This window comes from Lichenostomus cassidix, chromosome 20 (assembly GCF_008360975.1).
Source record: "Lichenostomus cassidix isolate B80296 chromosome 20, HeHo_3.0, whole genome shotgun sequence".
Taxonomy (NCBI): domain Eukaryota; kingdom Metazoa; phylum Chordata; class Aves; order Passeriformes; family Meliphagidae; genus Lichenostomus; species Lichenostomus cassidix.
In genome coordinates, this window is record NC_139500.1 from 13010445 (window position 1) to 13026702 (window position 16258).

General features: G+C 51.8%; 1 protein-coding gene across 2 annotated transcripts; it reads right to left on the bottom strand.

Moving 5' to 3' along the window:
- Positions 1-4682: 4682 nt before the first annotated feature.
- Positions 4683-8292, bottom strand: LOC146428867 (uncharacterized). 2 transcript variants are annotated; one of them, XM_085079156.1, is made up of 4 exons: positions 7764-8292; positions 6811-6972; positions 6376-6465; positions 4683-6031 (listed from the first exon to the last, which is right to left on the bottom strand). In XM_085079156.1, exons 1-4 carry the CDS (start codon positions 7857-7859, stop codon positions 4967-4969), a joined length of 1413 nt encoding a protein of 470 aa, XP_084935282.1. In that variant the 5' UTR covers positions 7860-8292; the 3' UTR covers positions 4683-4966. The 2 variants fall into 2 exon arrangements, with proteins under 2 accessions (XP_084935282.1, XP_084935283.1); XM_085079157.1 differs by lacking the exon at positions 6376-6465.
- Positions 8293-16258: the final 7966 nt, after the last annotated feature.

A 16258-nucleotide genomic window follows, 5' to 3' on the forward strand; every position in this document is an offset into this window, starting at 1 on the left:
ATGGAGCCTGAGGATCCTGCAAGAGTGAAGCAGAGTTTGGTGGGAGAAGGGAATCCAGCAGCCTCATGCAACACTTTAGATATGAGGACCATGGCAAATGGGATCATTCAGTCTCTATTGGACCAGACTGATCAGCACTGACACCCAAACAGAATTTGCAGTGACCTGTCCCAAGCCCAGCCACATCCCAAGGCGGAGAGGAGAGCTGTGCTGCTGAGAACACTCTCCCCTCCGTGGACCCACAGTTGTCCCGACACAGCTTGTCCCGCCGGTGGGTCCAAAGCCCCCTGCCCAGGCCAGATCACGGCACAGATCAGTGCGCCCGAAGCTTCTCTGATGTGAGCGAGGTGTGTGGCAGGAGAGCTGATGACCCCCCAGATGGCAAACACAGACCCTTGTTCCATCAATAAAGAGCTTATTCCTAAGGCCTTGCTTGTGCTTCCTCCATGGCAGGTGGAACTGCATCTGCATATTTCCCATTCTGTTACCTGTCCTCTTCCCTTCTACAGCCTCAGCCACACTGTGGCCAAATTTCACAGGGCGTATGAGCTAGGAGGCAAGGAGTAGCCAGCATTTTTGTCTTGTTCAGCAAGCTTTGCTGTCGGGTGAGTGGAGGGATGGGTCCCATTTGAGTCAGCCTGGCTTTCACCTTGTGTGAAGGACACAAGGTGACATTTCACCTTTTGTGAATGATGTCTTTGCCTTGCGATCGTTTTTGCAGGGCCCTTTCTCCTCAGACCGAGCTGCCCCTGAAGCTCTGCAGAGCACTCACTGTTGCTGTGCTGGGGATGGACAGCAGCGTCTCCGTGTGAGCACTGCTCTGCCACGGTCTTGCCTGCCTAGAGGAGGGAGGCAGGGAAAAGGTGGAGGCGCAGATTCTGTTCTGAGTTTTCTCCCTTTTTTCACGCCCTGTCCTGGATTGGAACGGCTAACCCACATCCCCTTGGGACAGCGAAATGCAGCTGCTCAGCAGTGGTGGTGTGTGAGCGAGGGCTGGTCTGGCACGGCGGGCGGGACAGCGCCATTGCAGGGGGGTTGAAGGGGCTGCAGGCCAGGATGCCCGGGCACAGCTGCCCTCAAGGGCCTGTTCTTTCCCCGGGTGATGAGATAAGGAACAGCCCGGGGTCTAAGGAAGGCAGCAGCTCCCGCCGCTTCCCCCACCCCTCGGGCCGGGCCTGCCCCGCGGGAAGGGCTCGGAGCCCACCCGGCAGCCCCGGTCTGCGCCCGGCAGGGCTCCTTCCATCTCCCGCCTCAGGCTGCGGGCGGCGGCCCCGGGGGGAGTCGCAGCGGCCCGAGAGGAGTCGAGTCGCAGCAGCCTGGGAGGAGTCGCAGCCGCCTCAGCCCTGCCGCAGCAGCCCGGGGGGAGTCGCAGCAGCCCCAGAGCGGAGGGGCCGAGGTGTCTCTGCGGGCTCTGCTCCCCACGGGGGCTGGGCAGGGCCTCGCACAACTCCTGCTCCTGCCGAAGTTGCCTCGCCTCGTCTCTGGCTGCAGCCCGGGGTCCCTCAGGGCACGCGTGTCCCACATTTACCTCACCAGTGTGTGTGAATATCTAACGAGGGTGCCAAGAGGCTGGAGCCAGGCCCTGCTTGGCGGTGCCCAGCAATGGCACAAGAGGCAAGGGGCAGAAACCCATGCCCAGGAAGTTCCACCTGAACATGAGGAAGAAATTCTCTCCTGTGCTGATACCGAGCATGGGAACAGATTGCCCAGAGAGGGTATGGAGTCTCCCTCACTGGAGATATTCCAGAACTGTGTGGACACAATCCTGTGCCACATGCTCTGGGATGTCCCCTGTTGAGCAGTGAGGTTGGACCAGATGAACCTCTCTGGCCTTTTCCAGCCTTACCCATCCTGGGATTCTGATCCCACCTTGGGATAGCACCCATCAATGGTATCATCAGCCCCTCATCCCAGCCTGGGGAGCTGTGGGACTGTGAGGCTGGTGTGTGGCTGCTGACCCTGCCCTGAAGGTGTTACAGGGAAGATGTTGCCAAGCAAGTGGAATCAGGCACAAGAAACCCTCAATTGCTGCTTGCAGAGTTTTGTTCCAACTTAGCTGCTTTCAGGTAATTTGGTGTGTTTTGTTCTAAGAACAGACTCACTTGTACAGGCAGGTTGCTGTCAGTCAAGTTCTCTTGCTCCTGTCTTCAAAATCACCTTTAGGTTGGAGTTATTTTGTATACAACATGCCCTGCACACTTTAAATCAGAGTGGAATCATATTTGTATCCAAGAATTTGAGCAAGACCAGTTGGCTATACTTGAGTAAGACTCAATCTTGAGTCTTACTTACTATAGAGATCACAGTGTTACTTTCCCTTCTCTCTCAGCCTGCAGACCCCTGCTGATGTCAGCCTCGGTCCAGAAGCACCCGTCTAATTCTGTGCTACTTCAGATCGAATTCCAGGTACTTGGTCTCAGCACCCTTCAGCACTAAAACCAGCAGACCCTCCTTGCTCAGACCATCCCTGATAATTTCTAAATAAGACAAAGTTCCAACTGCTCTAGCCCAGCTCAAGCAGAGCATCCTGCTACACCCACCCTGTGAATGCAAACAATCTTTGCCTCGTGGAGTGGTCATGCAGGTACCTCTTTCCTCCCTGGTATGGAACTGCCCACAGTGTATGTAAAGAGTATGGGCAAATGTGTTGAGAAACATCAGTCTGTGTTTTGTGATTTTCCTTAACTCACATAACTTAAAAGGTGTTAGTTCTTAATCAAAATGTTAAAATTTAGCTATATTTACAAAATAAAACACAGCATCTGGTTTTGACAAAACAAACACATTGCTTTTCCTTCCTTCAATCTTTGTATTTCTGGATGAGTTCATTTTCTCAATTGCTGGATTCGGTACCATACTCTTACCTACACTGCAGTTGTTCCAACAGTTTTTTGACCACGATAATGTCCATTCTAATTGGTGTTGGAGACAAGTTGACATATAGGTTCTGTAACACCTATATCTGTCTGGTAGGTAATAGCTGAAATCACATCCTGCTATGTTAGTAAAATTACAAATACCTACTTTTCAGTGGTTGGCAGGCTGGATGTGTTTTATCTACGGCTAGGTTGTCACAGGGGGTTCTAAAACACAGACATCCTTGTCTTATCCATACCAGGATGGATTCAGGATCTTTGTTGGAGTACATTTCAATGTGACAGACCCTTTGTTCTGGGCTTTCAGAAGGTTACTGTCATATTGTCTTGGGGGGTGGCTTATGGTGATGGGGATATCCCATGCTCATTGTGTACTGTATATAGGAACCTTGTTAGGCGGCACCGTGCAGTCTAGCCTATCCTGGTTTGGTTGCTACATGATACTGGCTACGTTTTTCCAATTTGCAGCTCTTTTTCTAAAATAGGTCTTATGACTAAGGCCATTGTGGCTGTTAGCCAGTTTGTAGAATGGGCCAATAAGGTGAGGAACTCAATGCTTGTAAACTTTTTCTGGAATGTGGGCACATGGCTATGTAAGTGTCACAGACTAAGTTCATGTCTTTGGGTTTTCCTTACTAATGGTATCTATTGTGATAAAGCAACACAGGGTGAGTTTTCTCCCAACCCTTCACCCACTTCTTTGGGCTTCCAACAGCTTTTGAAGCTAAAGATATCTTCCCCTAGAAGCTAAAGATATCATATACTTTTTTTATAGTTTTGCTGTGTTTATTCAGTAAGGTCCATTCACCATTCAGAGACAGGGTGAAGTTACCTTGGGTAGCTACCCCAAAACCTGACACAGAGGTCAGAGACGTTCCAGCAGCACCACCTGCAGCCAGAGGGAAAGGCCACACGTTCAAGGACGTTTTCTCCTCGAACCTGTTCCGATTCCCGCTGCGGGGTGGTGCCCTTGGGGGCTGATGGGGGGGGGGGGGCGGACACCCCCGCCCACCGCCGGCCCCTCCATGGCCTTTCACCCTGCTCTTGCACCCTCCTTATCTAGGGGGGGCACTGGCCCTCCACTGCTGGGGAGTGGGGGGTGGGGGGGGGGACCTGGGGAGGGTCCAGAGGGGTCACTAGGGGCTCTGGGAGGGAGATTTGGGGGGGATACAGAGTTCTGGGGGACTCTGTGGGGGTGATATGGGGGACACTGGCCCTCCACTGCCAGGTACAAGTGGTCCTGGGGGGGTCCTGGGGCAGAGCTAGGGGGTCTGGGAGTATCCGGAGGGGGCTGAGGGGTCCTGGAGGCATCCAGTATGGGATACAGGAGGAGATATGGGGGGAATATGAGGGGGTACAGGGTCCTGGGGGCTCCTGAGGGGGAATATGGGTGGAGAAATGGGGGAAGATATGGGTGGTACAGAGTCCTGGGGATGTCCTGGAGGAGAGATATGGGGTGGTATGGGAGGTACAGGGTTCTGAGGCCACCTTGGGGGTCTTGGAGAGTCCTGGAGGGGCTGGGAGGGGATATATGGGAAGAATATGGGCAGTACTGAGTCCTGGGTGGGAGATATAGGAGGGTAGAGGGTCCTGGAGGTGTCATGGGGGGCTCTGGGGGAGCTCGGGGTGGCACCAGCTCTCCACTAACAGGTAGGGGGAGTCTTGCAGGAGTCCTGGGAGGTTCTGGGGACGTCCTAGGGCATCCTGCAGGGTTCTGGGAGGACATGGGGTGGGGGGAGGTTTGGTGGGGCAGGGAAAATACGTGGATGCAGTTTGGCCTGGCTTGGAAGAAATATAAGCAAGGCCTTAGGAATAAGCTCTTTATTGATGGAACAAGGGTCTGTGTTTGCCATCCGGGGGGTCATCAGCTCTCCTGCCACACACCTCGCTCACATCAGAGAAGCTTCGGGCGCACTGATCTGTGCCGTGATCTGGCCTGGGCAGGGGGCTTTGGACCCACCGGCGGGACAAGCTGTGTCGGGACAACTGTGGGTCCACGGAGGGGAGAGTGTTCTCAGCAGCACAGCTCTCCTCTCCGCCTTGGGATGTGGCTGGGCTTGGGACAGGTCACTGCAAATTCTGTTTGGGTGTCAGTGCTGATCAGTCTGGTCCAATAGAGACTGAATGATCCCATTTGCCATGGTCCTCATATCTAAAGTGTTGCATGAGGCTGCTGGATTCCCTTCTCCCACCAAACTCTGCTTCACTCTTGCAGGATCCTCAGGCTCCATGGTTTTGGCACAGCCAGTCTGTTCTGCATTGAGCTGGGGTACTAAGGCAGGTAGCTTTACTCCTGTGCTTGATTCCTGGCTCTGCTGTTTGGATGTTCCAGGGAATCCTGGCTGCATCTGTCTGCTGGAGACCTTACCCTTGGGAAGCTCCAGGATTTCAGTGTACGCACAGCTGGAGCCTCCTTCAAACTGAGAAGCTACCATGAATTTCAAGAGGAAGCTAACATTCTTAACAACTTGTCTAGTGAGATTGTCAAGGCAAGCATGTAAACGTGCTCTGTCTGAGGAGGCTGTTTCAGCTTCCTTGGGTTTGTCTGCTCGGGTGGCTCTTCTATCAACAGGCTGCTCCTTCTGCCTGGCTGCCCTCCCTGGTTTAGAAGCTTTGGACTGCAGACGATCCGCCAAGTTCTCCAACACCATCGCTAGAAGCTCTTTGGCCACCATTTCCATTTCCTGATGGTGGTCTGGAGGGGTCTCTGCAGGCTCTGCTCTCACACACTTGCTGAAAACACTTCCTCTGATCCCCTGGGCAGAATTCCTTAAAAAGTTGGCACGCTGATCCCGAGGAACCTTCAGCCTCACAAACACCTTGCGTACAATGGCCTCAACCACCTCTTGGAGTTTCTCGGCTTCTGCTACAGTCAGCTGCTCAAAGACAGCTTTAAAGAGGCCATCAGCGATGTTGTCTGGCTTCCTCTGGGTGTCAGTGCCCAGCTTAGCTCTGGAGTAGATCTGGCCCTTGTCCAAAGCTGTTTTCACTTTTCTGAATCTCCCTGATTTCAGGGGGATCTCTTTGCTTTTCTGTGGATGTGGGCAAGAAGCTTTCTGAGGCTGCAGCTGCCGCTCTGGCCGGCAGGAGCTGGCAATGGTTCCTGGCAGTATGGGGCCATCCTTTAATTTGGCCAGAAGTGGCAGAAGCCCTTCCTGAAAAGTGACACCAGGTTGTAGCTCACATTGCCTGGACAAGCACTCGTCCCCTGTGTGTTGAGACTTCCTGCAGGCCCAGGCCAGCACTCTGCTTCAGCCAGGCCACGAGGGCAGGACAGAAGGGCTTCCCTCAGGACTGTATGCACTTGCACATGGCCCTGCTGCCCGTGCCCAGCCCAGTGCCCTGTGCTGGCTCAGCTCCCAGCCATGGAGTCCTTTCCCCACCACAGTGCCCGGCCCAGCAGCACAGCACAGCCGTCCTCTCTTGTGCACTGACCCAGCAGGGATACCCCAGCCCTGGGCACCACTGTCCCGTGCCCCTGAACACACTGCTTTGCTACCTGTTGCTTCTCCCAGATCTGCTCTGCCTGCCGCTTGAGCCTGGTCAGGTACTGCCTGTACTCATTGAACTCCTTCACAGTGCAAACCACCTATGGAGGGATGAGGACAGAATCCCCCAAGCACTGTCAAGCAATGCAGACAGCCTTCCCCGAAACAGCCCAACCCCAGCGGGAGGGGAGCTGCCCCCCTGCCCTCCCCCTTATCCCTGGTGTCAGGGCCCCTGATGTCCCCCCAGCCAGGGCTGAACCAGGCAGCATGGGGCAACCTGAGAAGGGCAGGACTGGGACTTGCCAGGGGGATGTGGGTGCTGCTTCTGCTCCCAGGGACACCAGCGCACAGCCCTGCCCTCCGGCAGCAGCAGGCAGCAGCAGCAAAGGCAGTGGGATCCCCGCTTGAAGAGGGCTGTTCTTGATCAGCCTGACACCCAAACCTACCTTGTTGTCACCAGTGATGAAGCCCCGTCTCTTCAGCAACCGCCGGACATCCTTGCGCTTGTGATAGTCCTGAAGGTGGGGATCATGTAGGCAGTTGTATTCCAGGCTGAGGTGCCGCGAGTAGGGATCATCCAGGTTGAAAGACAGACATGGCCCTTGAAGCTATAACAAAGATTTCCCAGAGAATGAAGGAGGCAGGAGAGAGAAGGAAAGAGGTGTCATGCAGTACTTGTCTTAAGAGCAAGGTACTTTGAAGGCAAACACTCTTCTTTATCCTTCTGAATGCCCTCACAGAAGGTTGTGGGGCTGTGATGAGATGGGCTGAGAGAGAGAAGACAAACCCCAGCAGCAACCCCACCCGCAAATAGGCCACCAGGAAGAACTGCAGACCCATCCACAAATGACCCTTCCAACCGAAAAGGTCAAGCCCAGTAGTTCACATGCCACCAGTGCAGAATGGATGAAACCAGTCTCCTCAGGTTAGACAGGCCCAAGGGCTGTGACAGCTACCTTTGTCTTTGCCTCCAGCAAGTCTCTGCCTTGGGAAGGTGCAGTGCAGGCTGGAGGAGGAGGACAGTATGTGCATTCCCCAACCAGGGAAACCCAAGCTCTTCCAAATATGCCAACAGAACAAGTGGGAGAAGATTGAAATCTCCCTCAAAGGTGCACCAGAACCTGGCTCGACATTGCAGGATGAGCTGGAGGGGCTCATTGCCCTGGCACCCGGACACACACAGCCACCTGCTAAAGGCAGGGGCCTGGCCACACGTGTGCGTGGTGCCAGAAACCAGTGAGGAGCTGTGTTCCAGGGAGCCTGGAGCTTCCCCCTGCTGCCCAGTTCTGACTGAAGGGCTACTGCTCCTGCTCTAGGGCATGTGGCCACAAGAACTTCTGTGCATCATGGGGACCCCATGAAAGAGGAGAGCTTTTCTACCCTCTTTTACTTCCTTTACCTTTTCCCCCAGCTTTCCCCTGCAGAACACAGGCTTGGGGTGGGGCTTCACAGGGATCTTGACTCCAAGTGGGAGGTCCAGCAGGTCAGAATCCATCAGCCTGGTGGTTCAGTCTCCCAGGTGTGGTTTTCTGGGGCCAAGCTGGGAAGACAGAGACACTCAGGCAGTAGCTCAAGAAGGATCCTGCATGGCAGGTGCAAGAGAATATAGGTCCTAAGGCCTGAGAGCAGCTGCCCTAAGTCCCAGGCTCCCTGGCTGAGGTGTCTTATCAGCCCACTGCTCTCTTCCCCCCTAATTCCCAGAGCACTCAGCAGTGCCTCTGCCTTTCCGCAAGACACCAGCAGTGAGACGGTTCTCCACAGCTCCTTCCAGGGCTCTCGTGGTGCTGTGATGCTGAGCAGTGCTCTGCAGCTCCTTCCTAGAGCACTCGTGGTGCTGTGATTCTGCACTGACTCCTCGTGCTCCAGAGGTCTCCGTGTGATGGAGTATTGTTTCATCATGGTGATGTCACATCACAACATTGTCACATCACAACATTGTCACATCACAACATTGTCACATCACCACGCTGGCATTGCATCACACAGAAACTGCCCACCACACCCAGGTGAAGGGGGACCCACCCGGAGGCCCTTTTGGACAGGCCTGTGGGATACCTGGTCCATGTGACCTGGCTGTGAGAGCTCCTGTCTACAGACCCCTTCCCCCCTCCCCTGTCCTGTCATTCTATGAGGCAAAGTGTCCTTGACAGCAGGAAGAAACACAAGGAATTGCCACACCAAAGATGTGCAGTTTGGGCTCTGCTTTTCCCCCTTGCACAGTGTTCCCACACATCCGCACCTCGGGCAGTGCTCAGGCAGCTCTGGCAGCTCCAGCTTGCGGTCCTGGCAGGCCGAGTAGGAGGCCCTGTGTGCAATTCCTTGGCAGCTGCAAAGCACAGGTGCTGAGGAATACACCTGGTGCAGCTCGGGGTGCAGCTGCAGTGCCAGCTCCAGGCTGAGCTCTGGCTGGCAGCAGCCCGAGGCAAGAGCCCATGACCCAAGTCCTGCTGACCCTTGGCAGGACAAAGGGCTCTGGGGCCTGTGGTACAGGCAGGTCAGTAGACACTGACAGACAGGGCAGGATGCCAAGACTCGGGAGGAAGACCTGAGGCTTTGGTGTGCTTGGACAGGGAAGGTGTAAAAGCCCAGGGGTTCAAGGTCCCTCCTGGAGGCACCGGCTAGAGCTGTTTCTGTGTTCCTGCGCCGTGAACAGATTGTTTTGTGCAATGACACATGTGAGACTCTGCTAGGGGAAACCTGGTCTGACTGTGTGAGAGTGGAGAGTGCAGGGAGTCAATGGGGGCACTCTTCATGTCACTTGAGCCGCCCACAGTGAAGGGGATTCAGACCCAGCAGGAATAGTCTGTGGTGGGAGTGTGACTACCAGAGTGCCTCTGGGATGCTCAGACAGGTAAGTTTCCTTAACAATAGGGCTACCTGAGAGCTGGAGCTGAGCCCAGGCCATGCACCTGCTGGGCTCTGCCCATAAGGTGCCAGGCAGAGTGCCCTGGACAGGGGAGGCAGGCAGGCAGAAAAGGAAAAGGAACAAGTTAAACACACACTCCTGGTTTAGTGGGACCCCTGTGTCTGTGTACCTGTCCTCTTGGACTTGACCTTGGGGGTTGGGTAGGCACAGAGTGCTGGGAAAGGGAACGCAAGGCAAGACAAAATGCAAGGCCATGTTGGAAGATTTGACTCATGGCTTGCCTCTCGCTGGAGAAAAGCCTAAAGGTGTAATTATTGACAGTTCCCACTGGATGGCTCCTGAAGTCCAGTGGGTACAGCGATGCTGAGCACAGCCGATTGGATTCAGCTGCAGCTGTTGTCTCGTACCACAGCCCAGTGTTACCAACCACAACAGAATGATAACCTTAGCCCAGAGCCAGGGAGGATGAACATTCCAACGGGAACACACACACCAGGAAGGGTTTTATAAAATGCACCTGTGAGCACACGGGCACGAATTCTGAGACAAACTGTTTTATGCAAGGACATAAAAAAGGAAAGGAGAGGGAAAGCTGCCTAAATCAAACCCAATCATTGACAAAACAAAGACATGAACAAGTTGCAAGTCCTGCGTGAAGAGCAAGCAGCAGACATGTCAAGAGCAGTTCAAACGTGACCCCAAATAGTCAATAACAGAGTCAAAATGCTACATTTCCATGGGAAGCCTCAAACAGGTTGACCCAGATGGGACAGCGGCTCCCAAGGCAGCTCTGCTCCAAGACGCATTGCTGGTGCACTTGCTCGCATCTCTGCATCCCTGTCTTTGGGCACTGGGAAAGGGGGGAAATTGTTTTGATACTGCTATGTCATTGTTGGGAATGGGAAAGGAAGCAGCCGTGGGAGTGGGATCACATTGCTGCAGCCTACGGAGAGCCCCTGGGCAGGTGGCTGTCCTCCAGCACTGCATGGCCACTCCCTGCTGCAACAGCTCCCACAGCAGGCGTGCCAGGGTGATGGATTGTGGAGAATGGGGCAGGGGCCACCTACAGCAGTCCCCCACTGCCCCAGGGAAACCCCAGCTGGCAGCTGGCATACCCAGGAACAGGGCAGAGGAGGAAAGACCCTTCCAGGGGCCATCCCAGAAGCTCACACTGCAGCCAGGTTGGGTTTCTGTGCTGCAGTCCCCTGGGCACAGCACAGAGCCAGCACAAGCTGCTCTGGGCAAGCAGCTGTTCATGCCCTGCTCCAGGCACCAGCATCCATGGACACTGTCCCAGTTCAGCTTTGCCTGCCTGAGCACCCTTAAAAGCACAGGGGACATTCATGGACAGGCTGCAACAGTGGCTGTACACAGTGTGACCAGGATCAGCCCCGGATTTCAGAGCCACCCCCACACATCTGCCCACAGAGTGTCCAAAACCACTGACCCTGACAGGCAGCAGTGTCACCCAACTGTTGTGCTGGTGGGAGGGGCAAAGGGGGAAGGATGAAAGGGTGAGGAGGAAGCAGCTTCGCTTTAGGCCGCAGCACCATCCTCCTCCTGCCGCCCATCTGCATCCCCTCAGAGGGGCCCTCCGTACCCCATGCCGGGAGAACAGGGCAGCACAGCTCCTTGGGGGTCAGCAGCTCCCCTCCTGCCCCGTATGGGCACAGCCAGATGGCAGCACACTCCCATGCAGTGGGGCTGCAGGGTGGGACCAATGCCAGGTGCTGGATGTGTCCCCAGCATCCAGCAGCAAGCCACTGCAGGAAGGGCACTGGCCAATTCCTCCTGGCCCTGGTGACAAACAGTTGTCCTTGGCCACCTGCTCTCATATGCCAGCCCTTCTCACCTCATCCTTGAAGAGCTTGGCTTGGTCCTTGCAATCCGTCAGAGTCTGAACAAAGCTAAACACCTTGGAATAAACAGAGAGAAATGTCAAGTCAGAGCAATGTTTCTGACTGGAGAGCCTCCTGAGGCCACATCCTCACATTTTGAGCCCTGCAAGGTGCCACGGGGCTGTTGGGGCAGAGGCTGCAGTTACTTTGCCCTCCCATGCCAGAGCCCACCCCTGGCCCCAGGCACAGGCATTGGCATCCCCCAGCAAAGGCTTCAGCAGCTCCATCTCCAGCAAGTGTCTCCAGCACAGCAAGAGGATTCCCACCGAGGGCTGGGGCAGCAGAGGGGCACACAGGGGGGTAATGGGGAAATGAGGGGATCATTAAGGTTGGCAGAGCCCTCTGAGTTCATCCAGGCCAACCACTGAGCAGTACTGCCAAGGCCACCACTAAGCCATGTCCCCAGATGCCACATCCACACACCTTTTGAACACTTCCAGGGATGGTGACTCCACCACTGCCCTGGGCAGCCTGTGCCAGTGCCTGAGAGCAGGCAGGGTGTTATGGATTTCAGAGGATGCCCGTGCACAAAAGGCTCACGACACACTCAGAATTGTAAAGCAAGTTAATTTTATTAGTTGCATTAGCAATGAATACATACTGACTCCTGGATTCTGAAGAAGCCGTTAAGCAGGAAATGTACATGGAGCATGGATTCTGAGCTGGAGGGGTAGGAAGTGTGTTGGTTTTGCTTAGCCAGAACATCAGCAAGGTGTCTTTAGCATCTAAGAGAAATTTAAACCTTTCAAAAGCTGTTGTAGTAGGCCTGAAGAAGTGTCTGAAGGGTTGGGAGAGGGTGTGCCCCTGTGTTCATGAGTTATTTTTGTTTAGTCCAGTTTTTCTAGTGGGTGGAGATAGGCATAAAGATGGCTTCTGTGTGTCCTGTGTGAAGGTTCTGGAAGTTTTTCACCATGTCCAGCAGAGCCAGTTTCTGATGGCTCTGAAGATGATGGACATGCCGCTGGCCAAGCCTGGGCCGATTAGAGATGTTAGATATGCTTCTGTGAAAACATATTTAAGAAGAAATCAAAACAATATGGGCACACACTTCTTTTTAGCTAGAGGAAGAGGAGGAGGTGGTGAGAATACGTGAGTTGAAAACAACACGGCGATGCCAAGGTCAGTGGAGAAGGTGGGGGAGGAGGTGCTCCTGGCACTGGAGCTGAGAGTCCTCTGCCGGCCATGGTGAAGACCATGGAGGAGCAGGTTGTCCCGCTGCAGCCCGTGGGGTCTACGGAAGTGCAGAGATCCACTCACAGCCCTTAATGAGGTGCCAACGCCGGAGAGGGTGGATGCCTGGAGGAAGCTGTGATCCAGTGGGAGTCCCAGTGGAGGGAAAGGCCTTGCTGCCGGGATGGAACAGCCTGGCCTGGGCTCGGAGGTCTGAATCCTGTGGACAAGGACTCGTGTTGCAGCAGATTTGGGCAGCGGGCTGCTACTCATGCGTGAGATTTGGACCCACGCCAAAGAAGTTTGCAGAGGACTGTCTCCTGTGGGATGGACCCATGGCTAAGTAGAGAACTCCTCTCCCTGAGCAGTGGAAGAAATTTTGGACTGACCAAAGAAAAACGGCCATCCTCTGCCCACGCCCACCCCCCCAAGCTGTTGATTGGAAGGAGGGAGGCGGTGAGCAGCGAAATGGTGTCTTAAGAGCTTAATTTTACTTCTCATTTATCCTCTGACTCTGTTAGGTTAATAAATCACTTTGCAACTTTAAGTTTTGAACCTGTCCTTTTTTTCAGTGTGTCCTCCCACTGGTTTCCTTATCTCAACTCATGAGTCCTGTGTTTAACAGGTTTCTTTCTTCTCCTCTGCACAGCTTTGGCAGGAGAGAGAGGAGAGAGAGCAGAAGTCATAGGTGCCTGGCATTTGGCCAGGGTCAAACCACAGCAGAAGGCAGAGCACCTTCAGGGTGTCCCCTGGATGAAAATGGTGTGCATCATGGCCTCTGTCCCCTCCACCCCAGGAGTACACTTTTTATCCCCTCCTCAGGAGAGGCCAGTTTCAACATCATCTCTTGTGGGGCCAGCATGCAAGCTGAGGTCATAAGAACCCATGATAACACCACCAAGCCAACAACACCGTATTGTGCATTGTTCCCCTCTTGCAGGATGAATCCCACCAAGTGACCAATAGATACTGAAGGTTAACATCCTACCAACTAACAATAAAGGTCTTCTTCTACATGTCGACATGCCCAACAGTGGACCAAATATGGCAGGACCTTAGAAATGTTGTCAGTCCCTGACGTGCCACCGCGTGGTCCGGTGTTGGAACACATCGATATTCCACCATACAAACAACAGTATGATGGAACATGCTATCCATAAAAGATTGCATTACAGATATGAAACAAAGCATACAACAGATGATCTATAAAAACGCAGTACCAAAGGCACAAAGCAATACTGATCTCTTCTTTAACCAATTCCAACCTCATGTCCATCCAGTAAATGGATTCCAATCAGTGTTCTCTGCAAGATGTTGAGTGAGTGTCCAGATTTTCTGTAGCTGTACATGAATAGAGTTAGTATGGTCACTGAAGTTCATACAACGTAACCTATCAAAATCTTCACATTCATGCCCATGTGTTGGAAGTAGGAAATCAATTGTTGCTCGTTTTTATAGGGTAGCATGTCTAATGCTGTTTACATTAATTAACATTAATTATTAAACATTAATTAACATTAATCTAAGTTAGATATAGCTATACTAGTAGAATTATTCAACACTGCCAACCACCAGCTAAGCCTATTCAAGCTCGTGAGGGCTTTTGCACTAGTAACTCCAGGAGTCAATGAAGAGGCAGTGATTATCTTAGCAACGTTCCGAAGGTCTACTGTATATTGGCAGTCAGGAGAAAAACCATGTGTGCCCTGAGTGTGATGATGGTGAGTTAGATTTTGTTTGAGCCACACTACTGCAGTCATGTTAGGAGAGAAAAGGGTTAGCTTTCCGAAAGTAACCCTTTAGGTTAATCAACCTAAATTAATAATTTATGTTAATTACAGGGTCCCCCTTTAACTGCCACTGGCACTCCAGCTCAAGCTTGGTCTCCACAGATTAAAAAGATACTTTGTAGGAGTTGTATATGTACACTAAAACTGAAAGTTGACTGCGCTGTAGTTGAATTACACCAGTGTGAAGCATTTTGATATCACGGTATTGTAGCATTGACCCACCAAGCAATAGGACTGGTTTTCGTACTGCTGAAGTTAAAGGTAGTACAACTATCTGCATTCAAAATACCTAAAATCCATAACTCTTGTGGGGGCAAAGTAGGAGATTTTCCAAGTTGAGATAATTGTCACCACAGTCCTGGAGGTGAACAGGTCGCAGATGCAGAAGTGTCCTTACATAACTGTTGGATCTCATGGGCAGTGAGAGGAATGCTGATCAAACACATCGTGAACAGGTTCTCGGGTGTTGCAGTGCTAAGGCATATGGTATCCTTTCTAATTGCCTTAGCCAGTGTCAACCAGACGTTTTGTTCCAGGGGGTTGTGATTTTGAGGTACCCTGTAAAAACATAACCAGAAGAACAGTTACCCCCCACCTCCTTTTGCTCCCACCCATTACTCTCTCCAAGAGAAGTGTTGAGCAGTGCCATTTCCCTGAAATGGCAATAGTAACTGCTTGGTTTGTATCTGTTGCTATCACCTCAGCAGTAATAGGACCAGGTTCCATGGCCAGGTTGATATCATACTTTGGCATCTGAAAAGTAGAATTGCTTAGGACCCTGGATCACTAGCGAAGGCATAACCCAAAAGAAAATTGACCTTATAGTTCCACTAGGGAGTACTCGGGTTGCAGGAGTGGTGTTCCGAATGCCCAGGATGAGTGGCCCCTTAGGTTGTGGCTGTACAGGATTCAATACTACAAATCCACTGGCTACTAAAGCAGGAGTGTAAGCAAAATTTAAGAACACTTTCTGGTGTTCTGGTGTCTTAATCACTAGATTAGTTTTTACCCATTGTATCTCTGCTGGGTGAAATGTGAGTGTGGTTTTCTGTGAAACAGACAGGTACTCACTTTCTATTTGGGCTTGATACTCTTGACCATTGATATAGGTTATTGATGTGACAGGGAATTTAACAGATCATGTGTTTCGACCCTTCATACACATCAAGGGGGTTTGTGTCTCAGCCACTACACAGTTGTTTAATATTTGTACAGCCTCAGATAAATGGTCAACCCACTTCTTATAGGAGTTGTCTCCAAGATGCTTTAGTAAGCCATTTAGGCGTTCAACAAGGCCAGCTCCTTGCAGTTGGTACAGCAGGCACAAAACCCAATTTATTCCCCAGTCCTCTGCCCAAGCCTGTACTTGGTGATTCTTGAATGTGACCCATTATTTGACTGGATTTTTACAGGTGTCCTATAGTATAATTCCATGGTAGCTAAAGAACGGATTGTTGTATAGCTGTTGCTGTACCTGCTTGGAACTAGCTGCAGGCCGGGAGCTCAACAGCGCCCCTGCTGGTTGTGACCATAACTGCACCAAAGGGAAGGGTGACAGCCAAGGGACATCTGCCACAGGGTTTCTGTTTTTTCTTTGTTGTTGCTACTGTTGTTAGTTGTTTATTTACTTTGTTATACATAAAGTACATACATATACTATTATACATATTCACTTTTTTATACATACATATTATTATAAATATTTATTTTTATACATTTATACATATACATTTTTATACATACATATTATTATACATATTTACATATTTACTTTGCCATACAGTTATACATATTTACTTTGTTATACCAGTAAAGAACTGTTATTCCTTCTCCCATATCTTTGCCTGAAAGTCCTGGATTCCAAAGTTACAATAATTAGGAGGGAAGGGGGGGCCACATTCTGTGTTCTATGGGAGGTTTCCACCTTTCTTAGCAGACACCTGTCTTTCAAGCCAAGACACATAACAGGGAACAGCCCAGGCCTCTGGACAGAAAATAGCACAAGAGCTGGCAAGAACCTCACCGGGCCAGAGAGAAGCAAGTCTGATCTTTTCCGGAAAAGAACATTTCCTATCAAGCATTGGTATATTTACAGTTTTAAAGGAAATGATATATTTTTACAAAATAACTGTATTTACACTCTACTCCTACTTCAATTTACAGTATTTAT

Excerpts from the sequence above, each read along its gene's own strand:
- LOC146428867 (XM_085079156.1), bottom strand. The coding sequence starts at position 7,859 with ATGGATTCTGACCTGCTGGACCTCCCACTTGGAGTCAAGATCCCTGTG. Across the intron at positions 6,973-7,763 it reads GGGGAAAGCTGGGGGAAAAG|CTTCAAGGGCCATGTCTGTC; the intron begins GTAAAGGAAGTA and ends TCTTTGTTATAG. Across the intron at positions 6,032-6,375 it reads AGATCTGGGAGAAGCAACAG|GAAGGGCTTCTGCCACTTCT; the intron begins GTAGCAAAGCAG and ends GTCACTTTTCAG.